At 41.5% G+C, this 26,898-nt stretch overlaps 1 protein-coding gene and 1 long non-coding RNA gene across 7 annotated transcripts in view; one reads left to right on the top strand and one right to left on the bottom strand.

Moving 5' to 3' along the window:
* The window catches only part of arhgef49 (Rho guanine nucleotide exchange factor 49), a 63,280-nt gene that overhangs the window by 9,749 nt on the left and 26,633 nt on the right, over window positions 1-26,898 (bottom strand). For all 6 annotated transcript variants that reach the window (XM_007547263.2, XM_016669039.1, XM_007547261.2 and 3 more), the window contains 2 exons: window positions 13,115-13,241; window positions 6,277-7,940 (listed from right to left, as the gene is read on the bottom strand). In XM_007547263.2, coding sequence (XP_007547325.1) covers window positions 6,277-7,880 — 1,604 coding nt within the window. In that variant the 5' untranslated portion in view covers window positions 7,881-7,940; window positions 13,115-13,241. The remainder of the gene's footprint in view (window positions 1-6,276; window positions 7,941-13,114; window positions 13,242-26,898) is intronic.
* On the top strand, window positions 21,426-22,114 carry LOC107835714 (uncharacterized). The gene is made up of 2 exons (XR_001661524.1): window positions 21,426-21,465; window positions 22,019-22,114. It is a non-coding gene; the product is annotated as an uncharacterized LOC107835714 (long non-coding RNA).

A 26,898-nucleotide genomic window follows, 5' to 3' on the forward strand; every position in this document is an offset into this window, starting at 1 on the left:
CACACACACACACTCTCTCTGCTCCCCTGCTGAGTCGACTGTCCTCCACACCCATCCTCCTCCTTTTCTTCCACCATCATCCCTCCAAACCCCCAAACACCTCGATCAATACCCTGCTCTCCTCCTCCGCCTCATAGGGATAGTAATTAGGGACATCAGTGCATATTAACACCTGAACCCCGGGACCACATGGGTAATTCCTGCATGCAAGAACAGACCTTCCCATCGTTCATCCTTTTGTCTGATAACTGGACAGCTATACGCTCACCGCACACAACCATTAGCGGCTCTGATGCATCCTCACCAAAAAATAACAAACAAATAAAAAAAAAGCTAAACAGCTGAGCTGAAATTACTCTGCAAATGTTCATGTACCTAATACGAAACATAATCCTCCAAAAGAATCTGCAATCTATAAATCTTTACACATTTTGGTATATTTTAACCACAAATCCTAACGTATGTTTGGGGTTTTATGTAATCAACCTAGAAATCGTGACGTATAGTTGTAAAGAGGAATCAAAGGATGGAAACAAAAACTCGTCTGCTAATAAGAGTCAGCGTTCGCTGCAGCCACATCTGTAATTATTTTATCTTTACCTGCTTTGCACAACTAGAGACAGAAACTCTTCCTTTCAGCTCCAGTTTGGCCAATTTGAACAATTTCTTATAGTTTTTTTTTCCCCAGAAAAAAAAATGTGTTGTATTTTCCTTTGTCTTGTATTTACTGTTTGTACTGATTTGTATTTATTGACTAAATGTGTGTACTAAAGTCACTTGACCTTGTCTTGTATTAACTTTGTTTGCTTTTAGCAACACAAATTTCACAAAAACATTTTTCACAAAACAGCCATTTGGTCAATCCTGTCACATTTACAGAAATGTTCATCAGTGTGCATTGTCTCTCCCAAATCAATTAGTACATTTCAAATTCCAATTGAATACTGAGCATCAATGTTCAAGTCTTGCTCTAGGTTCTCAACTGGATTGAGATCAGGACTTTGACTGGGCCATTCTGTCAGTAAAATGCACTAAGTTAGGGTTTAGTGACTTTTTTTGCACTGGATTTTGTTCACGGGAATCAGATTTCAGATATTTGCTTGTAAAAAATAATAAAGAAAAACTCCAAACTCTTAATTCTTTTTGTATTGATTCCTTCATAACCTAAAATTTCCTTATAATAAATTGAAGTTAGCAATAGAAAATACTCACATGAACTGTAACAAAGCCTCCCTTTCTCTCTCTTCATCCCTGATTTGCATATTTTTGTATCATTTATGTGTTGGTTTTAGCAATTCTGCAGAAAAAAAAAACATATTTTTAATGTCTATGTTTTATCTTGAGTGGATGTCTGCAGATTTTTCACTAAAACTACCAGCTTACACATTTAACGAAGCTATTATTAAATGCGTAAGCTCCATAGTAAATAACTATCGTTTAACGGAGCCATAAAATAATGCACACGTCTTTAAATTCTGCTTGTAGCATCATTCTCAACTCTACATCCCACTAGCTTATTGATCTGGTTCTCCAAACCCCGGTGAGCTTTTGCGATCCAGAAGTCACGACCGCAGAGGAAGATATTGTTTCAATTCTTGTAAGGGAAAGGAAAAAAAATCCCCTCTGACATATTATTTTAGAGATTTCTGTACTACTTAAATTAAGACTCGTGTTTCTAAACAGATCAGCAGCCAGAGTCGACTCAGTGGTACAGGCCATAATGAATTCTAAGAAATGCCTGTGCCCTGAAGATGTAAATACTTTAAAAATGGGCTTTCTTTCTCAGTATTGAGGTAGTTTAGTCATGTGGTTTGCATCCTACGGCTAAATAAATGGATGCATCTGAGAGCCGATCAGAGACTAAATGTGAAAGTGAAGATAAATAATAGATGCCTAAGACAGCCACTGCTGAAAGAAAACTATAAGAAGTCTACACAGGAGTAGCTCAGATATTTTTTTTAAAAAAAAGTATTTATATTGCTCAATCCAGTCCAGTGTCAGAGTGACTGAAAATCCTGATTGATGTAAATTTTGTGATCTGTAGCCGCCCATTTCGGTCTTGAAATGAAATGTATTTATTTCAAACTGGTGAAATAATAATAAAAAAAGAAATTAAACAAAAAAACATAATAATAATCAAACATAAAAAAACATTTTTATAATCGATTACTAAATTAGTTGACTATTATTTCAGCAATTGATTCATCACGATTAATGCAATGAATCGTTTCAGCCCTACAATGAAGTTTGTGGTTTTAACGTACCGAAGTGAAAAAGTGAAACGCTGTGAAAACGTTTGTGAGACACAGCACATTTCCAAAATATATGGAGCAACGGTCTACTTTATCACTTTGGTTTTTACCCCCTTTTCTTAATTTAAATTTTTTATCATTTTACTTTCAGAACCAAGGTTTTAACTTCCGTCCACATCAGAGATATTGGTGCGTCTTTAAATGACAGGTTAAATCTACATATTAACACAATCTGTTCCTAGACTCTTCTCTTTTCTGGTCCGCGGTATGAAAACATTTTTCACTCAACTACACCCGACCCGCACTTTCTCCGTTATCTAATCGAAAACGCCAAGCGCAGCACAGAGGAGGCGCCCAATCGTCTTAATCAAGCCAGACCCAACGTGGCAGAAAGCCCACCGGCGGCCCGGAGGACGCAGCTCGGACGAGTCCAGTCGGTTCAAACTGTGGTTAAAAAGGCCTGCCTCTCTCTCTCTCTCTCTCTCTCTCTCTTTCCCCAACGCGCTGGATTAGCTGTCACAACCTGGATGATGCATGGGGAGCAATAACCTGTGGCTTAATTCATCAGGAAATCGCTGTTTGTGATGGATCGCCTCTCAGCGCGCCGCGATGTGACAACAAAATTAGGCGGGCTGTCATTTTACCCGAAGCACGTATCGCCCAAATGAATCCAATATCTTTCTCTTTAAGTGGTGACGTCTACCGGCGATGAATAAAGAGGAAGCACATAAACCGCAGACACGCCGTTTCAGTTTCACGCTATACTCAGCCTACGCGTTTTAATCGCGGTGTACGGTTTCCCCAGCGGTGCGGTTCTAATGCGTTAATCCATCTGAAGCCTGTAATAACCCTCCCAGGTAGAACAACATGCTTATTGCAGGGATTCTGCAAGCTGGAGGACTGTTATTCTCTGAACGCACAATGTGCTGCATGATACGCCTGAACAAAGAGGCTTATGGGTGAAAGCCAAACACCGCAGGGGGCAGGAGACCACAAAGAAGACTGCCATGTTTAATTAATAAATCTTCAAGTTTTGAAACGTGCCCTGAGCCTCAGGTTTGAGTTTAAACCACAAGAGAGCCGAGTGTGTTGGATTCTTTTTTGGTTTTTTTCCCCCCCAACATAAAAGAAGAATTCGGTCGGAACAAGCAGAGCTGACTCTGAGCTGCTGCATGTCAGCGGGCTCCGCTGAGTGGGTGAATTCATCAGCTATCTGGCTCAGGAAGCAACTGTAATTCTTTTTTTTTTTTAGAGAGAGAGCAACTTCTGAATGGAACGTAATATCATGTGATGCGGTTCTCCTTATCAGTCTCTGGTGGGCATATCTGTGATTTTCATGCCACTATTTCAAAAAAAGCCATCACTCGAACTATTACGCACTGATTGCGTACAACTGTGATCGTTTCCGCCGCTCTCCCCGAACCTTAATCAGGCCAGTGCTCCTTGATCCTAAAGCATCAGATAAGCTTTATTGTGGTTTCGAAGCAAATTGCCAGCTCTCCAACAATCAGCCTCACAGGGCCACAAATCACAGGACTCCTTGTCTCATTAAAACAACAGCGAGAAGTGATTTTGAGTCAGTCAGACCAAAACGGACTTTGTGACATGCAAGATGCTATGAGTAGTGGAAAAGTAACAGTACACATCATCCTAAACACACTATCTCCCAGTGAGGCCTGGTAGCGGCAGAACTGTGCTACGGCAGGCACCGCAGCTGGAGTTGATGGGAAGATGGATGGAGTTAAAGTCGAGACCACGGCAGAGGTGCGCCTTGCAGTTTCCCCAAGTTTTGCTTGGCTATGAGCAAGATGAAAACCAGCGTCTTTTCTGTGCTTCGGTTCACAGAGAGGGTCTGAGTGGAACGACTGCTTCACAGAGGCGTGAACTCTGTTTTACCCTCCCGTGGTCTTAGAAGAAGAAGAGAAAGAGGTTTTATCTATGCAGCACTTTTTCAGCAACAAGACAAATTAGACGACAATCAACACAAGCACAGCAAAATAAAAACTACACTTTAAAATGTTCCAGTTGTTGTAGGTGGCTAAGTAGATGGTCCTTTCTGAGTTTGTTCTAGATGAGTAAAGTATAAAGCTAAATGTTGGTTCCCCATGTTCGATTCTTGTTCTGGATTGCTAAGTGCTCCAAAATTTTTAAATCAACAGGAGTTTCTCAGGTCTTGCTCCGATATTAAAAGCATAATTCAAGTCTAATTGGTGTGACGCTCTGAGACACTCTAAGCGACCCCGGCTGGACCTCGCACAGGGCAGAAAGCTTGCGGGGTCAAATTGACCTCATCTCCTGAACCCACAGGAGGACTAAGTTTTAAATTTTACCCGACTGCTAACGTTTGACCGTGACGTCACTTCAAAGCTATGAAGCTTACTGGAAATTGCCTGCGCTGTAAACAACTGTCCTCCACTGGGAAAAGAGAAGTACCAACATTGTTAATGTTAATTCAATAATCGGAAGCGTGGCCGACACAGAACGAACGTCTTTGCTTGCTTCCTCCGCTGCCATTACATCTTCTTGTTCTGTAGAAATCCAAGTGAATGGGTGAAAGCACAGACAGAGCAGTCAAGCGATATTTTAAACAAGCAGAAAAACGCAGGAAGGTAATAGCCAGGCTCGTTGGTTACGCACATTGATAAAAAAATACAGCTGTAAACCTATACATTTATTTTCAAATGCTCTGTGTGCACAAAGTCTTCCACAGCAGGTATTTTACTGCTGCCATCACACAACATAGCCTCAGACATCCATCATTCCTCCTAGCTGAGCAGACAAAGAGGAGACAGTGAGTGAAGAGTCTTGACAGCCAGGTAAATATGCACTATATCTCCCATTTATCACAGGCTACGGCTGAGACTCAGCTTTTATTACTGAACAGGCCAAACTTAGCAGCTCCTCAATGCTCAAAATAAACAAATAGCTCAATAAATACAGGCCTAACTAGCAAGACAATGTGGTAAATGATGCCATCATCCTGTTTGCCCTTGATTGGGATGAACTACAATGGATACATTCATCTATCCAGCCAACAGCTGGCACAGAGAGAGAGAGGAGCGGCAGGGAAACAGTGAGTCTGCAGAGGTACGGCTGGTCCTCCGGTCTGCGGTGCCTCATGTCAGCCTCCCGCCCACAGCCCTGTCTGCACAGCCAACCCTGTTAACTCTGACAGCTGTTAGCACAATAACTGAGATAAATCGATATCGAGACGGCGCGCGCGGCCTCAAGCAGATGGAGGTGCATGTTCTGCATAGCACACAAACATGCTGCTGTGTGCGTTTGGCTCAGTAATGTAGCTAAGATCGCCGCTGCATCAGCTACAAGGCTCGGGCAAAACAATGAATTTTCCAGCTAAGCGGTGCAAAATGTTAAATGTATAAACCTAAAATAATTTTTACAGGAATAATAAAATGATGGTCCTAGATTGAAAATGTAAGGTTAAAAATTAAATATTAACTTTCACTTACAGTGGTAAATTTTAATTGTTTGTTAAAATCAAGTTTAAGTGATTTTTATTACGATATAAAAGCATGGTAAAGGAGAAAGTTTTGAGCGTTTCTGGCTTTAAATGAATGAAAATTTACTGTGTCAAGTGGGATGTAGAATTTTTTTTTACAATCATATAATTTAGTCAGTCCCTGTGCAGTACCATGCCAGGCCAGCAGGGTGCAGTAGACCTGCAACGTGTTTGGGTAAGTTACCACAATGTGAACAGATGTTTCGTTAAAGACAACTGAAAAATGTAGTTGATAAAAACAATAAATACTTTAAAATAGTGCTTTAACTTTAGTTTTCAAAACAGAATTTTACATTTTATTTGAGCATGAAAAGAAGGTCTACTTTTAATTTAAACATTATTAATAAAAAAAGTTATTTTTTTTTATTAAAGTGCTGGATATATTTCTCAAACATAACATGATGTTGGGAAGAATAAACCGTTAGTATTTTAGCTCTGCTGAGTCAATAGTTCAATCAAAACCTTAACAAGATGAGCCACATGCTGTAAATCTGCCTGACTAACCTTTTCTTGATGAGGTCCAGTGCAGATCCGATGAGCCCATCCCTCATCTTATATATCTTGGCTCCATACTTCGACAGGTCCGTGCCCTCCAGAAGCAGCGCCGGGCAGCAGCTGGACGGACGCTCCCAGTTCTCTCTGCTGCCAGGGAAGGGAACCGACCCAGCTGGTTCCAGACTGCTCCTCCTGCGCCTGGCGCTCCCTTCGTCTCCTCCTACAACAATGGCTTTGTCCTGGGCTTGGACTGTGGAAGCCTGGGGCTGAAGGGGCGAACGTGGCGACGGGCCCGTTCGGATGGGGGAGTTCCTGCTGGTGACAGAGCCGCAGGGCAATGTGGAAGCGGTGGTGCTGTTACTGGTCGTCGTGATTGAAGCAGGTTTCTCTGCAGAGGGGGCGGTTTGCGGGGCCTCGTCGGTTCTAGCTACACCTACGCCTTCTTCACCTCCAGAATTACCTTTCTGAACTCCACCAGGTCCAAGCAGAGGCTCAGTCTGATCAGAAAAGGATTCATTATTTTGCACTAGGTGTTGGTCACCTCCCGTAGACTCCTCACTTTGCTTTCCCTCCTTCTGCCTCATTCTCTTAAACTCCTCAAATGTTGGGATGTACAGTCGCCCCACAGGAGGTCTACGACGCTCACAGACAGACTCTGTCCCACTTGGGTTCCCTGCAATGTTGTCTGTTGTGTAGGACGTCTGGGCTACTTTTGCGCTGGACTGAGAGCTTTGGACGGTCAGGTTGGGGCTGCTGTTCTGCCGCCTGAGCTGTAAGCGCCTCAAAACTTCCTGCTTGATCTCCTCTGGAGATGTACGCATTGTGCACGTCGGCCTAGACCCTGTTGAGATTCCCTGATGCGCACCTTCTCGTTCACTGGCAACAGCATTTGGGTTCACCTGAGGCCGCATCGGGAGAGGCCTCAGAGGCTCAACAGAGGATCTTGCACTCTGCAGACGGAGTTTCTCCCTCAGTTCCTTCCTTGTATCCCATTCATCAACACCACCTGGAAGCAGCAGCTGGGGAAAGAGAGGCAGATCCTTTCTGGGCAGCCCGTGTCGAGGAAAGAATGCCAAACTCTCTGCGTTGGGTACCAGCCCGTGGGCACCGAGCACGGATCCATCCGGAGGTCCGTCGTACCAGTGGCTAGAAGAGGTGTACCGCAAAATAAACTCGCTGTCCACGCTCCTGCAAGGTGCAGCACTGAGTGCACACAAGCCAGGATCTCCTATGGCGCTCCAGTTCAGGTTCTCCATACTCCTGTAAGGCCTGCTGCCAGTGCTTCCAGTGTCGATGCAGGAGCCCCGGACCGTCCCCTGCCCTCGCTCTACCCCCAGAGCTCCCTGACGGCTGGAGCAATACCTCAACCCCAAGTTGGTGAGCAAGGTGCTGCTGTTGCACCTGGCCATCAGCGGGTACGACAGAGCGTGGAAGGGCCTGTGGCGGGGGAACGAGCTCAAGGGGTCTGGGGACAGAGGGAGGTTGGCGATGCAGGGCTCCATGTCGATCCTGAGGTGCAGGGGAGAGCTGCAGCCAGCAGGAGAGCTGGCGGAGAGTGCAACAGGGGAAGTGGAGGGGTAGTCACATGGTGGGGGAAGCTTCACGTCTGGCATGGCTGTGGGCAGAGAAAGAGGCCCTCAGACGCATAGCAGGCAGGTAGCAAGTATGGCCGCCTGCAGGGGCAAAAGCACATGATGAAGATTATGAGGATGTTTCCAAAAAACTTCCTTAACACTAATATGCTAAATACCGCTTCAAATTTTCACATTTTCTCATCGTACTTCATGTATTTTATGCAACAGACCAACAGATTTGCAGATCAATATGAAGTGAAGGGATCATTACACATAGTCAGCTCCATCCAATCTAAGGCAAACTGAACGGATAACAACTGTGCACATTGACTTTTAAATCTCATCACAAATGTGCAAAGGGTTTAAGTCTGGACTTTGACTGGACCATTCTAACACGTCAATATCCTTTGACCTAAATGATGTCAATCTAGCTCTCGGTTGTCCTGTATGAGCTACAGATCTCTGCAGCTCTGTGATGCAACACATCACATCTTGCTAGGCGTACAGCTGTGCCGTATTTTTTCGTCTTTAAGTGATGGATTAAGCTATTAAATATTTAAAAGTTGGAAAGTTGTATGAATCTAACTCTAACAATTATTGTAATTCTACAGGAAATTGGTTGCACTGAATTTAATTTAAGAGAATAAGAGTATCAAACTGGAGCAATATACTACAAATTTCCTTTCAATTTGACGTTTCACCACATTGTGTCAGTCTGTCACATCAAATCTGAAAAAACAGACTAAAGTTTGTGGATGTGAGATCAATAAATGTGGATAAAGTTGAAGGCTTTTGATTACTTTTACTGCGAAATGCACTTGTGCTCAATTTTTCAGATGTTGGCATTGATGACAAGGATCTGTCAGTGTTCTTCCGCAACCAGGTGGACAACAGCACCATGAATATTGCATAACCACAGTCCAGGAGACAGAAATGTTGCCCCTTACGCGTGTCTCTTCCACCAAAGCAATCACATTCATTTTGTATAAATGGCGCCCTGTCTACCCCCCTAGGGTTTTTTTTTCCTTTCCTCTCTCTCTCTCCTTCTGCAGCTGGAATAATAATAGAGGGATTATTGCTCTGCTTGCCAGGCTATTAAAACATGACGATGGAGAAACAGATACAAAGAGACAGATAGTGCAAGACGGAGCTGCTACAGGAGACAAAGATGGGACGGAGAAAAGAGGGGGAAATGAATGTGACGTTAAAAGAAAGCAGTAAGCTGAATGGACAGTAATGAAGATAGCTGCTCGGCAGACTCTGGCCGCTCTTTCCCTCTGACTAATCATACAGCAGTTGGATATTAGCAGCCGAAAGAGCGGACAAGATGGTACAGGGTGTACTTTGACTCTTCCTTTCTTTGAGTACAGATTGCATGTTGACCACTCGGCCCAAACCTCCTCCAACATCCAGGGCTCATATTCTGTCTGCCACATTCAGCAGAGCCTGATTAAGGACGCGATTATGAAGCAGGGCCGATGCGTCATGCGAAAAGTAAAATTCAAATATCGTCCGCAGACTCTAATGCCCCACTAAAACAGGCGGCGCATAGCCTCTGCAGGCTGAACTAATAGACACATTGTAATTCCTTACATGGACGGAGGCAAGCACAGTTGTGATCAGAGTCAATTAGTGGGGGCGGTTTCCCTCAAATGTCATTTCCGAGCTGCTTACTGAATTAAATTAGCTAATAAACAGAAAGCCAGGACCCTAATTTATTGATTCTGAAACCAAGACTTGTGCTGCAGTTGGGAAACGCACTCATTTAGCATTTAGGAAGTTATACATAACGGTACTTTTAAGTGCCTGCATTCAACGCGCCTCCTGAAGACCTGCTGGTATTCGGATCCTCTACGAAGCAACGCTGACAGCGAGAAGTGAGACTCGGTTGGAATCTTTTAAATTGGTACTTCACCTGGTTTGAAAATCTTTTGGTAACACTTTATTGGAAGGGGTGTGCATAAGACTGTCATAAACATGAAGAAGTCCGCATTAATGTTTGTGACTGTTGACATGAAGTGTCATTCAGTAAATAATGACACTTTTAATTAACTTTTAATTCCAATTTTTATGGACCTTTGCATTAAAAGGCTCATTATTGACCAAATGATGCAAAGTTTCCACTTTTATTGGACTTTTAATACAACTGTTAGGGCAACTTTGCATTAAAAATGTAATTATTTACCAAATGACATTTTATGTCAACAGTTATACATATTCAGAAGACTCCTTCATGTTTATGACACTGTTATGCCAGTCCTTTTATGTTTGGACTTAGTTGTTTTTTATCCAGCTTTATCTCTGTGCTTGTTTTCTTTTTTTCAAAGCAAACTGTGACTTATCATATTTTCTATGCATAAATAACACTTTAATTTTATTTATTTTTTTACCAAAATAGCAAAGATGCATAGTTTTGAACAAAAAAATGTATTTTAACACTAGTAAGTTTAGGTACTAGCTTCAAGCTTTCCATATGACATACTACTGAATAATATTAATAATAATAATAATAATAATAATAATAATGCATCTCAGGTCACAGAGTCCAGTTGTTCTCAAATTTGTTCCTCTCCTTTTCTTATCAAAGTCTATCCTGCATAATAAGTTATAAAAGATTGGTAAAACAAAGTGAAAAAGCACTCAAGGTCCGAATTAAAACTTTTAAAGACCTTCAGCTCTCTTGAAGAACAAATCAAAACTGCTTTAAAAGAAACCCACCATTCTGAGTCGTCTGAAGAAAAAGATCAAAACATTAGCAAAGCATTTCATATCAATTAATAGTGGAATTTGTCACACACTGTTGAATGTAAATGTAAAATGAACATTAAACTACACTTATAACTTAGGGCTACTACACATTTTGCATAATAAAATAATGCATTTTACTAAACTCAAATTTCTACAGTTCCCACTTCTGTTTCAGCCACTTTCACAACTTACCATGACCCATCAGTTTATGCAATTTTTTCAACAAGGAAAATGCTTTAAATATGGAACTTGCAAAAAAAAAAAAAAAACACCTTTTAGAGAACAGGATAGATTCTTAGGTATGTGATGGTTAGGGTTAGGAAAAGGGTAAAGGTAAGGTTTAGGCTGTAGAAATGAATGGAAGTCAATGGAAAGTCCCCACAAAGATAGCAACACAAACGTGTGTGTGTGTGTGTGTGTGTGTGTGTAAAAACCATTAATATGGGGAATTTGGTTTTAATTACCCTGAGTGCAGCTCAGTATATCTCTCTCTCTCTTTCTGTTTTTCTGCAGCTGAATTTTAAAGCAGCGTAAGCGCTCCCTGGAGGTCGGAGCTCTGCCTTCTCCCTCCTGTCTCTGTACCCAACAGGGGAATAACTCATCTCCACCAGCTGGGTGGTTTGTCATCCGCCACGTCCCAGCAGGGGTATGAGCTCATTTTTCAGGACAGGATTTCAGAGTCAGTGAAAAGCTAATAAATCATTAGGGTGTTTGAACTGATCCTTAGAGTGACTCAAATGAAAACATCTCTAAAATATGTTCCTGAATCTGTGCATGAAGACATTATGGGGTTAAAGATTTAATGATACTTTTTTGTGCTTCATAAAGTGGCATTGTAGACACTGACATGCTTGCAAAGATAATCTTTTTATTTTAAATCTTGAAGAAATAATTTAGGCTGTAGGATCCTGGCTTGAAAACTTTTCAGTGAAAAGCCCTGAAACTCTTCTGGTTTTTCAGCCTCAACAAAAACAAAACCTAATGAAAACGTTGGGTGTGTTTTTGTAAAGCATATAAAATTCACACACATCTTGCTGCATTACAACCACATGTACCACTCAGGTCTTCTGGTTCTGGTTCGGCTCTGTATATCCAGAACCAGAACCAAACATGGGGAAGCAGTATTCAGCTTATATGCATCACAAATCTGGAACAAACTTCCAGAAAACTGCAAAACAGCCGAAACACTGAGTTCCTTTAAGTCCAGATTAAAAACCCACCTGTTTAGAGTTGGTTTTGCACCATAATAAATGACTGACCAACATTTGAATGACGCGACTTGGAAAAATTTTATGTTATGTTGGTGGTTTTATGATGTAATGCAGCTTGAGCTGCCTTGTTTCTCAAATATGCTGCACAAAAGAAGGAAATGTGAAAAAAAACTTTGGCATTACAACAAGCCTACTGATGGATGGATGAAATCCCTCCCAACAAGCATTGAAGTCTGTGCTTGCAATGTGACAAAATGTAAAAAAAAGCCTAAGGCACGTGTGTCAAACTCGAGGCCCATGGGCCAAATCTGGCCCGCCATAGCTTTTTATGCGGCCCTCTAGATTCTAGACAAAACATTAAGTATGCTTAAATTTTATGTTATCAATCAAATCAGTGCAGTTTTTATCTGCTTACTGCCAAATTATATCAATCAGTCCCTCCAGGTGCTTGAGAATTATCGTGGAAATTCATGCAAAATCAACAAACCGCAGAAATTTTTTGCACTAATAATTGGGAGTTTATTGCAGATTTTTCTCAAAAATTGTCAAAAACTTTCTCACTTGCACTAAACACCTCCCTCAGCCTTAACTGATGTCAGATTATAGTCCATAATCTACGCAGCGAGTAATAAATAGTCATGTTTACTATCATAAATGAGCGTAAATATCACACATATTTCCAAATTAGTACCACAAACACTTTCATTTCTATTGTAAAAAATCACAAAAAGTATCACAAAATCCTGGAGGGACTGAAAAGATGTTCAATAATATTATTTAATTTAAAAAAATCATTGATATTTTAACAGTTTCTGATCAGGTTGTATCAATACATTCTGGCACAACCGGCCAGAAATGAGTTTGACACCGCTGCTCTCAGGAGAGTAAATACTGTCACTGTGTGTCTTGTGTTTTTCCTTTCATTTGAAGCAAAAAAGCTGAATCGTATTGATTTTAACAATCCTGTCTTCTGTTTCACTTTTTAATTGCGTTCAAGTTTGCAGTTGTAGTAGAAAGCCTTTTCACTTAGTGTATGAGTTATTGTAAATGCTCTGTTTAACGCTCCTACATCTCCATTCTTTGCATCTTTTCAGTTCGTCTTCCTGCCTACATGCACATGTCTCTGCACTAGCCAGAGCATAAGTCTGCTTGTGAATTTTGCTATCAGCACATCTCGCTGCGTCTCAGCTTGGCCAGAGGTTACCCAGCAGTGAGCGTCGCGTTGCAGGGATCATGTTTGCTGATAAGTCCTGCTGCAGCTGTGCGAAGCTCCTGCAGCTATTGGCAGCGCAAAGTCTAATCTCTTAAACTTACCCCATTTTAATTAATCCTCCGTGCTTCTTGTGTTGTCCAACAGGTCATTGACTCAGATCCCAGGGCGGCCAGCTTCCTCTCTGGTATTCGGAGCCTTTTTATCGAGCCGGACGGACGAGGGCCGGAGCTGGAGGAACAGAGGGAGGAAACCGAGGGGGGTCATTCATAAATGAGCCGCTGTTTCTGAAAGCAACACCAAACCATCCCAGCTCAGTCAATAACATTGACGAGCGCGGCCGCTTTTATCTCTGCTGAGCAAATGATTGAGGCACAATGAGCACCAGAGACACGAGGTTAGAGAGGCAACCGTATCCTGATACTGTAAAACAAACCCCGTCCTCCTTTTTTTCTGATTCAATTAGATGCTGAGTCAATTGCATAATTAGTTCTCCTCTGTCAGGAGAGGCCAGTGTACGGTTACCCACACATGCCAAAACACTCGCACTCAACGCGCGCGTGTCGGCAGAGTTCCTAGAAAACAGAGCAAACAAAACAGAGTAGGGTTTTCAGATTAAATTTAAAATGAGAAGCCAGTTTAGAGTGTGTTTAGAAACACATTAAGAGTTCAGCTGATGAAATTCAAAAATCGTATCTTTTTGCCATCAGGTTGTGCTGACAGCATCTTCTTTCTGTGTGTCGTTGCTGCAGAGCAAAGACTCAAGAATCAGTGAGGTGTTTAAATTAAAGTCAGAGGAAGCAGAAATACAAGATGCTTTTTTCTGACTGCGATTCAAGTTGGAAAAAAAGAGAAGGGTGGAGGAAATGTAGGATAGCTGCAACAAATATTCAATACATTTGATAATTTCATCACCATTTCATGTTTTCCTAATATCGCGTCGCCCGACTTTTTAAGGAATCTGGACTGCAGTGGTAAAAACCTGAAATATTTTGACTATTCAACCTGATTTCTGCAATGACCTGACTTTCAAAAGCTGCTTGAGAAACCTCTGAGCTGTACGTAAGAGACAAACAAATGAGCCTTTTCATTGGATTTTTTTTTAATGTTTTTTGCCATTTTACCTGGAAACAAGCACAAAAACCAGAGTACATGCACCAGCTCAATGTGTCAGAAACATTTTCTTTAAAATTTAAAAGTGAAAATACTTTTAAGGTAAAAAAAAAACGTTTTAAGACTAAACCCAGTGACAAGAGGCGAAACCACAAAGCTTGCAGGAAGGATTTCCTCAAGACGTTTGAATTACAGCAGCTACAGACTAAAGAGACACCTAAAAAACAACAAAATAAGAATAACCAATAACAATATATATAAAAAAAACAAGCTCATCCCACCTCAGTTAAACACCGCCTGCTCCACTAACATCTCCATCCTCCTCTGAATCTTGTCACTCACATGGTGAGAAAAGCGACCGAGGCTGAGATCACGTGATTCCTGACGCTTCTCATGGGATGCTGGGACGAAATGTGCTGCATCTGCATCCTCCAAAGCTCTGACAAGTCGCTGTCACATAGAGACGAACCCCTCCCCTCTGCTTCGCCCCCTCCTCCGTCCCCCGGCGTGCTAAATGACTGACAGGCGGCCTCTGGTAGATCCTCCCCGTTTTCCCACGCACGTTGCTGCTGCTCCACCCATGAAGCAGAGGATCAAATGTCCTCTGCTGTGTTTTATTTAGTGACTAAAAGACAAAAAAACCCTCCGACTTTTGCCTCTTCATATTTAAGCAATTTCTTTTTTTACACTCAACTTTCCAGCAAGCGCATGGATGGAAGAGAGAATAACCTCGCTCTGACAATCCCACTGAAACTGACAGGCTTATCAGGCCTGACTGAAGCGACCCATTTATTTTGAACATTCTCCTCTCTTTTCTTTTCCTACCAAGGCACCGTTTTTCCCCCCCCCCATCTTTAAATCACCGAGTCAGTTTGCCATCGTTCCGGCCCGCTTCATCCATCCTTCGCTCCCTCTGAAACTATGCGGGGAGGCTTTCAGGGCTGGGTGTCTATCAGTGATCTCTCTGTGTGTGTGTGCGGTGAACGCCGAACGTCTTTCACATCCCGCAAAGCAGAGGAAGAGGTGCAAATAATGTGCGGCGTGGCTGTTGACAGCTTCTGCGCTCCCAGTAGACACGCAGCCTTACGCGACTGCTTGTTGGGTTTTGCGCGCTGAGGTTGTTTTTGCTTGGAAGTCTCTCAGCTTTTTTTTTTTTTTCCCACATCTTCACACTTCACAGGCTGTGTTTCCTCAAGATGACATCACCTCATTTTCATTTAGGAGTTAATATATTTTGGCTGTCTGGATTTGAGGCGTTGCATAAAATGCTGAGAAGAGTTGAAGGAAGCAATAAAAGACGGCTTGGATGATGAGAGAAACGTGGACTGTCAGCGTAATTGGAGTTCTGGAACAAAAATTAAACAAAAAGGCAGCGTGACCCTGTTTCTTTGTGGTGATTTTTGCACTTTAACACATTTAAAAAGAAGTTCATTTCAAAAATGAGGGAAAATTTTGAAATAATGAAACAGATTTGCAACAATTATGCAAAAAATATACACAAAAAAAAACTTGGAGAAAGACTTTTTAGGTGGACTTTTTAGGTGGAAATATTTACTTCATTGCACTTATAAGGCATATAGTTCTGTACTAGTGTAATTTTTTTAAATCAACATGTTCAGAAAGTCATTTTGTCAAAAGTGTTTGCACACAGTTTCTCTTCAAACAGCTTGCTTCCACAGAATTAACAGTTCAATGAAGATCAACAACCACAAACCAGACCGCAGGCGGATGCTGGCTGTTGTTTTTGGGTTAATCACAATGAACAAATTTCAATTGGTGAGAACGGATGACATTGTGCCCGTTGTGCACAGACTTCAACAAAGCCAGGTGATGACAGAGCAGCGAGCTTTCAGGTCAGCTCACAAAGGAGTTCCTCAAAACTGAGCTCCGTATGACGTTATCAGGAGGCGATCAGTTTATTATGACTACTGCAGATGCTGTCAAAGGTCCTTTATATTCACTGTAAGTTACTGCATGTGGAAGGTCAGTGAGACAGTGGTGAGGTGTGCTGTAGGAGTGAAGATGGGACTGAGATTACGCCAGCGATGAACTCTGAGCTTCTTCTTGTTTGTAATGATGAAAGACAGGCTGATAACTGTAGGGTCAGGCTGGGACACGCTAAAACTTCTTAGCATGATTTCTGGAGGAAACCTTGGAAACGTTTATAAGGAAAATGTATTTGTGGCATACGGATGAACAACTTTAAAAAAGCCGGAGTGACCAATACAACCTCAATGAATGACAGGAAACAAAGCCGGTAACTGTGTCATTCACTCAACAAGGACTCTCTTGTTTCTTCAAGTTACGTTTCCATTATGTGCTGTTTCTTTAAACTTCAACTATCCAATCAAATAAACTCAATTCAAACTGTTCATGATTGGCGGACAGAGTTCAGTACAGCTAAAATCACCAACAAAATTTCCTAACAAATGTGCAACGACTTCAAAGGAAACAAGGGGATTTGCTGAGAAGAAAACACACATTATTACTTTTTGCACAGCCTGTACGACATTAAGCAACAGGATTCCTTTTTCAGCACTGTGTGAGGTAGTCAAATTGACGGGTGCAGAATCCACACGGTCCTTAAAACTAACTTGACATTAATGCGCTGACTTGGTGCTGCGGTTCAGAAGGTGTCAGCATGTGAGGCTCTGTGATATTAGAGAGAGACAGCCAGGCTCTGTTGGCACAGCTGGAGGTCACAGCAGGAAGGCGACAGTCATGCAGGAGCCAGCTGGAGGACGAGGAGGACACACGGTGGGATAAAACGAGATCGAGACTTTAAAACCTGTCCGATTGCAAGCGCTCTGGGCCTACGTCCGTAACTGTCTGAGGATTTTAAACCAGATCTCTTCATTTCCAGAGAGGCTAAATTTGTCAGCATGAGAGGGGATTTTAGAAACCAGAGTCAGATCTGTGCGTTGCTGTCCTTCTGTTCAACACTCTTCCACATCTGCAGTTGGACTGTCGGGTTCTGCAGAGTCAACTTTTCTCATCGCGATGGAAATTAAGTCAAAGTACTGTGTGTTAGCAGCAGTCCTACGAATGAATGAGTCATGACGGCACGCTGTTTGGCCCTCGGTGTGTGACGGAGGAACGCACGCTGCTGTCCACACACCGCGCCCTGAAGGTAGCGGTCCGACCCGGACGACTGCTGCGATGTTTTACAGCTCCTCTAAGGACTCGGACCAGCGGCTTTGCTCTGAAGCACGGCTGCCTGCTCTGGTTTTATGAGCCCCCTGAAGCAACAATAACCACCACCTGCCACAACAGTGACTTACACTGCGGCTCTAAACGAAGCGGAGAGAGTAAATGTACGGAGGTCAGGTGTAATAAGACGGCTTGACAAGTGATGGAAGAGCTCTGAAGCCTTAATCAAATGCAATATGATCGCTAAAGCTGCCAGTACAGTAGTAATATCCTGTCTTCTTAAAGGCAACCAATTGAACTGGCGCTGTAGTTCCAGATATATGGTGAAAAGCAACATGTTTCAAAATCAGGCTACCAAATATGTGTAGGAGCATTATATCCCACCAACTAATCTATGACATTAATCTATTTAATGGGGAATTATGGCAAGTAAAAAAACATGTACTTCACTTTTTCAAATGATCACAATTTGTAGCAAATTTGAATTTCTAATTTGATGACGATGGCTGTTTCTCTGTATTGTTCCAGTAAGAGTTATGTCTCTTCCTCCTCTCTGTGTTTGCCGATCTTTCACTAATCCAGCACTTTGCGTCTCTATTCCCAGGAGAGTCGCTTCTCCCAGCGCTCTGGATCGGTAACTTAATTGAAAAGTCCGTCTACTGCTCCTTACGTAAGAGGGAACAAACCGCTTTACAAATGTAGGATAAATGCGCACCAGCAACATTTTACTGGGAGATGTCTCTCGAAACAAAAAAAACAATGCAGATACGTGACAGAACTGCTAAAGCCTGAGAAGCTTGGCAATGGGGTCACAATGGGGTCACAAATGATAAAGTCTTCCATAAGACTTTATCATCTACGTCTGGTCTCAATGAAATGTAGACCAGCTGGTCATTGATGTGATGTTTCATCACTGCTACTAATGCTGCTGCTCTATTGTAGAACATTAGCTCGTAATATGCAGAAAACTAAAAAAAAGACATGGAGCTTTAGCAGAAGTTCAAGCTGGAAGACTCCGCCCCCTCCGTTCACCCATCGACGTCATGCTCATCCCCGTCCTCAGCCTGGACCTCATCCTGCACGTTCAATCAGCAATCAGGCTCTGCATAAAAGGATCCACACCCAAACCGTCAGACGCTTCCCAGCTGCGTTCAACCCACCACCTCCCCATCTCCACCCTCATCCTTCGGTTCTCCAGGATGGAACCCTTCCTGACCACCACCACCAGTGTCGGGCCCCGGGGGGAGAGCATCCCTAATCAGTTATCAGGATGTTCATCGAGTTCACATCAAATCTCAGCTCAAATCAGCTGCCGGGGCCCGAGCGCCAAAGAACTGTTATTCATTGCTGTCATTAAATCTTTTAATTGTTCCTTGTTCTCCGTCTGAGTCTTTCCAGATTGAACTGCTGTGAGTGTATCAGAAGGGATAAGCCGGCTGCCCTACATCCTTTAAAACACACTGGAATCCGACTGATTTTACACATCAACAAGTCCAACATATAAACCTGTTCACACTTGTTGGTATCTCTGGTAAAGTGGACGAAAAAGCTGTACGAAAATATTTTAGTTCAGTGGCATATTCTCAAAGTAGAAAAAAAATAGAAATCTATCCATAAAATTGAATTTATTTAGTCATTGGTGGGGGGGGAGGGAACCTACATTAAAGTAGCAACAATAGTCACCTTTAAAATACGTGCTTTGGTCAGATGTGATGAAGTTTTCCTGCAACAAACGCTTAAGGTTGTAAAGTACGGTGGAGGATCAGTGATCCTGTGGGTCGGTTTCTATTCCAAAACATTCTTATGAAGCCTATCAGGACATTTTCACAAATAAATAAGTAAGTAAATGACAATGGTCAACTAAAATAGGTAATCTCTGGATTTTTACAGAAATATTGTTGGTAAAAGGGAGTCGTACAAACAAAACGCAGGGAAATAAAAAGTTGAATTTGTCCTATTTTGTGTAATATGGCAATAAAATATAAGAAATGTATTTATTTTTAGATTTTTTTATACCCATCTTTACTAAAGGCACCAATGAATGTGAGGGATGCTGCATGTAAAAATGCCCTTTGCTCCGCAGCTCCAGAGGAACTAAATCACCTCATCTGATGGTATTCTGCAACAGCAATAAAACAAAACTCGATATTATCGAGTGAGAAACTGCTTTTTAGCAAAAAATGTGAACATTTCACAGCTAATGTCATTCCTTAACAATAGCAGCAGAGCAACTGCTCAACATAAAGTGAAAGAAAACGGTACAAAATCCAACAAAGTCAAATAAAATGGAGAAACCGCTACCAATGACTCTTTTGGTTTGTGCTGTAGTGAAAACAGAGACTTAAACATACTGCAAACAGTTTTCTTCTTTCCATCCTGGCTTCTCATAACGCTTACATTTAATATGCAAAACTCTGGAAACGATGCCTTTCCCATTTCAAGCTCCATCTTCCAACCACGAATGAATACTGCATTAGCAGTGCATTAGCCGGCTGTAATACACGGCAAATTAGAAGATGGAAATTAGAGGGGGGGCGAGGGGGGGTAATAGCTCCCAGCATTCATCGCCCTTGCATATGCTGAGGTGTTTCTTCAGAGGAATGCTTTCCATTTTCTTCTTCCCTCGGACGCGTTCCGACGAGCAGAGCGAGAACCCCCTCCGAGCACCGCGCCCCGTCCCGACGTCGGAGGGAGAAATGTGGGTTAATGAGGCCCCACCCAGGGGCCTCGCCGACACCTCCGCTACCCGCCGTATTCATCGGAGGGACTCCGAGACGCAGGCAACATCAAAGGTGTACGCGGAGAAGAGTGCGGTTAATTGGGCAGAGCGTGAATGAACTACGAGCCTCCGCAGAGATACGCAGAGTCAGACGCTTTACGAGAGCGGCCTGACGCTCAGCTCGGCGGGGATCTGGGGGCTGTTAGTTTGGAAAGCAGAGATAAAAATAAAGACCTGATTGATACTGTAGAAAAAAGCAGCAGGGGGGAACATTGACGTGCTTTAACAAGGAGTCAAAAGGAGTTTTTTTTTTTTCTTATTTAGAATACTGACTGTGTCACAAGGGGAGGGAATATATTCAACAAGCTCTGGAATGTGATGCAGCACATTTCAGCCCTCTGCATTTTTAATGCAGCACACATGCAAACGGGAGAGAATGCAAGTTGTTCAAGTGGTTTGTGGGACATCAACACCTGCCGTTTATTATATATCTTACATGTGTGCAGGATCGATATGAGTATAGATACATAATTTATAGAGTGAAGAAAGCTACTGGAGGTGGAAGGGAAGAGGAAACTGATTTGGGCGCCTGATTTTCAGCTTCACCAGTCCTCAAGTATGACTGACTGGTCAGAAACTCAAAAATCCGAGTCCTTTTCCAGTCACTGAATGCACCATCTCTATGTTCTCCGTGCTGACTTTGAATCTTCCTCACTGACTTCCACAGCAAAGGATTCATATTGAAGACCCATTAGTTGTTAAAGAAAAGTTAAAGTCAGCAGTAAGAGGAAACATAAGATTTTTATGAAAGGTCCAATATATTCTAATTTAGATTTTTTTTTTCATTCAAAGGACTATTAAACATTAAAACGTGTGCTCCAGGGTCCTTTCGAGAGGGAGCTTTTTAACACCAGTCGAAGATAAAAGAGTTACAAAAATATGCCAATTTATGCAGCAAAGTACAAATCCCCCAGTTACTATCTAATGTTCCAGCTGTTGCTAAAACTGCGGGAAATTGTTGTTTTGATCCACTTAAAGGGGCAGTATTATTTGTTTTCCAGGCACGTGGTGAAATTTTATAGCATAGTCAGGCAACTCCAGTTGTTAAAGTTGCTATATATCAAATACGAGTTAAAAGAAACGTTGCCTTGTCTTTTAACGCCCTGAAATTGGGCCTCTGTCTCTTTAAGAACTCCTGCTCTTTCTGAAACTCCGCCTTCAGGAAGTCACCACACATCACTCCCCTATTAACCCTTCAATACTTGTATCACTTTACCAGCGTTGCGCTGAGAAGTGGCTCCTATAATGAGCTCAGCATGATGTGCAGTTCCACCAGGTGTTTGCTAATTGTTGATGGCTAGTCTGAAGGAGCTGTCCACAACACCAACCAGGCGTTTTGGTCAGCTGAACGGTTGCCAAGGGAGTTTAAAGGATTTCTGAAACATGCATGAAAGAATCAAGTCAACACTCCAGGTATGTTTTTGATGAGAGAATATCATCATAGCATGATGTAAAGCTCAAAAACATCAATTCTACACAATGAAAAGGAAAAAAAAAAAGATTTTTGAATATTTGAACTACCAATAAAAAAACTTTCTGATTCTAAATTAAAACAAAATTCTCTGATCCCCCCCAAAAAAGTCGCAAAAAATAAAATAACTATTTTTAACTTCTGGAGTCTGTGAAACATTTTAAAACTTTTCATCTGTGAATCTGCATAAGAGCTTTGATTTCAGCTCCAGGACTTCAAATATATTAAAATATATATTTACTTACTTATTTATAAAAACACGTGTAACTTTAATGTATTCATGAAAACCACAATAAAGACCTCGTAAAAGTCCGTCCACACGTTTGTGTGTGTGTGCCTGTGTGTGTGTGCGTGTGTGTTTTCCTTCTGGTGGTCATCTCGGTCTCATTCATATTGCATGCGTTCGGAAGTGGAAATGCTGCAGATGAATAATACAGGCAGCCGACGACCTCAGAGCAAACACTTTTTCCTTTTTTTTGCTTATTTTGCATGAAGGTTTTGCATGAACGGCACATATTCAAAAGAGGACAAAGGAGGGAGTCTCTTCCGCCGAGGAGGAGAGCCGGTTCAAAGGAGCCAATTCATGCAAATGACGACGCGAGATATGAGGCCTTTTAGACAAAGATGAAATGTCCTGGAAAGGCCGTAGCTTTGAAGTGATACAAGTGGGATCCCTGGAAGAAGGGTAGGCTATTATGCTTGATTTTTTATGTCTAAATCGAGTGTTTTTCAGGTCTGATGGATTACCTGTTTACTCTATTAAACGTCAGGTCAGCTCCCAATTCGTCTCAAAATACGGTATTTCCTCTGCCAGTTCACTTCGGTTTGCCATTATCGTACGAAAGCGACATTCCAGGACTACTGTGTCAAAAAATATGTGTATTCCAGGACTATTGTGTCAAAAAATATGTGTTGTCTTTAGGAGGCCCAGTCTAAATGATCATGTCAGCAGCTCATGTTTAATTAATGAAGCAGCAAACCATGTAATTACCCTGCGATCAGAGAAGAAAACAAGGCTTGATTAAAAACAGGCCTCATCTCAATAACTTAGCATGAGTGTGCGTGCGTGCGTGCGTGCGTGTGTGCGCGTGTGTGTGTGTGTGCGTGTGTGTGTGTGTGTGTGATCCAATCAGCAGAGTGGCTTTCTGTCACCGGTTTCTCCCACTGACTGAAGGAAGGTTACGGATCACCTTCATCTTGCATCCATAACAACAGCAACACAGAGCTAACATTCTGAGCAACAGATATCCGTAAACACACACACACACACACACACACACACACACACACCCTCCCTATCGAATGACAGCACATCTTTTCACCGGCGGTGTCTGCGCCACGGTGTGTTGACTAGACGCCTGTGAGACCGTTCAAAGTTCTGATCTTCGAGCGAGACGCCTGGATGAGCTCGTTCGTAAAGTGAGATATCTCTCAGAGGAGGAGAAACGAGGCGACACCATCGCCGCTGCATGTCGGCGCCGAGTGATAAATGACAAAGACGTCAGGAAATAAGGTGCAAAAACTGCAGAGGCAAACAAAGATAGATAATAAAGAGAGGATGTGGTATTACGGGCAGAAGCGAAATCATTCCGCTGGAATTTAAGTAGCACAGATAAGAATGAGCGATTGTTTCAGGATGAAGCCAGTTGCCTGAAGCTGTCTTCTGAATTACTTGAGGTTTTTTTTTTTTATGTACAATTTTTTTTTACATCTGACATTAAGCCACACACATTACAAAGCTCCTGCTAAGGATTCAGTCATATTTTCTATTTCTATCCTCTATCAAAAAGCAGAAAGTTTAGCTAACAAATTAGCTTGTAAAAGAATATCTGCTCATTTAAAGTTACAACCACAAGCACCCCTCCAAATTTATAGTACTTTGGAGTTATTTTGATATATAGACAATGTACAAGTTGTCCTTGAATGCACCACAGAAGCCATCTGAGTCGCTCTGCTTGTGTAAAGACTCATAGCTGAATGCTACATGCAGCTGGATTTGAACTTTAGCCTGTTTTCTCTTTGTTTACATTCTGCTTGACATTGTTTCAAGTGAGTAATGAAATGAAATGAAATGAAATTGTAATTGACTTAATCACTGCTGGTAAATGCAGTCAGAAAGATTTGGTCCAGTTTTTTTTATCTTGGTCATCACTTTAGCAAAAAAGAGAAACCCTGCGGTTTAAAAAATAACAGACTTTAGCGTTAGCTGAAAGTCCCTGTGCTTTTTGATGCCGCTTTTTAAAATAGCGCAGGGCAAACTTTAAATTCTTCATTTATGTAGCGAACACTTTGGTTATTCAAATAAAGGTTCTGCATATGTTAATGTATAACCACTGTACAGTAGAACACCTCCTATTCATTATTCTCAGAATTTTCTGTCGAATGTAACTCCATGGTATTTGCAGAAAAATTGCCTAGTAGCATTTTTTTGTGTGGAGCATATCTAAAATATTCAAAACAAATGCAGTTTGTGAAGTCGAAATACTTAGGCTACTTCACGCTACTAGCTTGCGTTTGTAAAGCTGCTAGTCCAGGAGTGCTATTTATTTTCGCTGGCACTAATTGACTATATATCCAAAAGCAAGAGATAACAAAGACCATTGATGTTAGCTTCTACTGTAGCAAGTAAGTAGCCTCCATTAAGATAAATTTGTGCATTTTATATTTGGAAAATATCAAATGTTATATAGTTCAATAAAAGCTGTAGTGAACATTAGCACAGTCTAAGAAATAAAAGAAAGTTAAAGTACCTAAAACTTGAAAAAAGCTAACTATTATGATTTTTAACAGCATGACAGTCAGGTTTAGTAAAAACACACCTTCGTACATTCAGACCTGCTCCCAATGTGTGTGCCCTGTGTCCGATGTTGTTTCGTCAGAGAATCACAATGACATCAGCAAACAAAAAACATCCGCACAACCTGCTGAAATTCATATCCATATGCTCCCACGCAGCCTGGCACGCACACGGTCTGACCTCATAACTACAATCTGTCTCCCAGAGGCCAAAATATGTAGAAGCAGACGAGGACAGCAAGAAAAAAAAACAACAGCATCAGGTGAAATGAAGTAAAACAGCACTCGGAGACATGAATTCAACTAAGGAGGAGGAAGGGGAATAAAAAGGGAAAATCTGATAAGAGCCACACAAGAGGAGGAGGAGGGGCGGGGAAGGCATTTCAGGGTAAGATATAGAGCCGTATGGATATCAGTGTCTCCCCAGGAGCGGTGTTAATACACAGAACGAGGGTCATGCGGCAGCGGTAGCTCTGCTGGGCAGCAGATGGCTGCGTGAGTCACCTCATCACTGAGAATGAATAGAGACAGGATGACGAGAGGATGGGCTGAAGGTGACCACAGCGAGAAGAAAAACAGAGATGATGCCGATGATAGAAGAAAGAAAGAAACAGGAAACTAAAATCACTCATGTAGCTTATTAAAGCCCCTTTTGTCTCCTTCAGCAGCACATCAGATAAGAGGGGATAAACTCGGTATGATGTCTTTTTAAAAAAAAGGAACAAAATGCTTTCTTTTTCCATTACACTGACCTTAGAAAGTGAGAAACCTATTTCGAAGGAGTGAGAGATTAAAATGTAAGGGGAGGAGAACACGGTTATATTAATGGGATCTGGGATAACATGAAATAGACTGTATCCTGCATGGGACTCCGGATGTAGAGTCATATTCAATAAATTAGAATATACGTTCCAATGAGGCTCGTTTATCGGCTTAAAAGTCGACCTGAAAAGGTTTTGAAAAGATAATAAGCAAACACTTCTGCAATAAAATGTTTTTTACTGGTCTGATCCAATTTTTTTATCTTGTTTTCATTACCTGAAATCATCATAACTAACAGAAATAATGGTTTGAAAGCATCAGTCCATGTGCAATTAGCTTATGTATGTTTTATTTTATGAACAGAGTTCCTGGAATAAGTGAATGTTTCAACAATATTCTAATTAATTGGACTTTATTCTATATTAGGTAAAGAATTTGGCGAGAAAACACATCAAGAATAGAACAACTGCTTCACTCTGGGAGCAAAATGACATTTCACAAATGAAACAATGAATATGTAAAACCTGATTAAACCTGATTTTCAGTAAGATTTGAACCTATCATGTTGGGCAAAACTCATAATCTGTCATGTTAGATTGACCCACGACTGGATTAGCAAGATGCCCCAACTGGGTTACTTTAAACTTAAGATAACGACGGCCCTTTAACTTTTACCTGGGATAAAATAATAAATGAGACGGTAAAGTTATGGTGGAAAATAATGTTGATAATAACGGTTTTTATTGTACACCAAACAATGGGGTTGTTCTCTTGAGTAATATTAGCATTTTACATGCTAGCAAGCAGAAGCTAAAGCTAGCTATGTTTGCACTATTTGTAATGGGAAATTCAGTTGTTTCCTGTTAGAAATGATCTTATCCAGGGATGAATTAGCCAATATTTTACTCACCACTGGGAGAGGAAAAAAAAATAACATGAGTAGGTTATTTTAACTGAGTACTTTTCATTAGCATCACCGGTTTGATAGCCGTCTCTTCAGTGCACCAGGGTTTTATTCTCTGGTTGGATCCTGAAATGAAAACAATCTAAATGTGCCGAGTGTGAAATTACATCTAAACGTAATAATCAGAACTTTTTCCAGGGGCTCAAAGAAAATTACTTTGGGACCGCAAGTACATAATGAAATCTAACTGTGCTGTATTACAGGTCACAGGAAAACAATTTTGTTGATCAAATATTTACAAAGCGCCTTATTTTTTACCTTATATTTCCAGCAGTATTTGAATTTTGCAGGAGTTTTAGAACCTGCTTTCTTCTGTAAACGTAAGTTTGTTTTTTAAGCTTATCAATAATAATTTAGCATCCCATGAAATGAACTTTTTATCATCATATGTGCGGTAAATGGTCAGTTTATGTGTTAGATATTCTTGAATTGCTGCCACTGACTGTGTTTTTGAGGTAAGTGGACTGTAGTTTTGTCAGATGATGATGTTGTTGTAAATCCCGGTTTTAATAAAGCCCAGCAGCATTGTTTGAGTATTTTAACAGCAGCCGTGGATTACCTACGGTATTAACAACCCGTTTTACAGACATATGTGAGCCGGAGCAGCTTTATAGGGAATTTGCTTCTATAAATATGCAAAACATGAGAGACCTGATAGAGGAGGAGAGGCAAATAAATGAGGAGCTGAGTCAGTTGCCTCAGAGCGAGAGGATGACAAACTTTCCAGGTCAATATTAGAGCTTTTTAATGTCCAAACTGGACAATAAAGCATTCAGAAACACTGTTTCTATGTCAGAAACAAGTTGGATTGGCAATTAAGAGAAGCAGTTATAACCAACATGTTTGAAAATGG

The sequence above is a fragment of the Poecilia formosa genome, unplaced genomic scaffold, assembly GCF_000485575.1.
Source record: "Poecilia formosa unplaced genomic scaffold, Poecilia_formosa-5.1.2 Scaffold19, whole genome shotgun sequence".
NCBI classification, from domain to species: Eukaryota; Metazoa; Chordata; class Actinopteri; order Cyprinodontiformes; family Poeciliidae; genus Poecilia; species Poecilia formosa.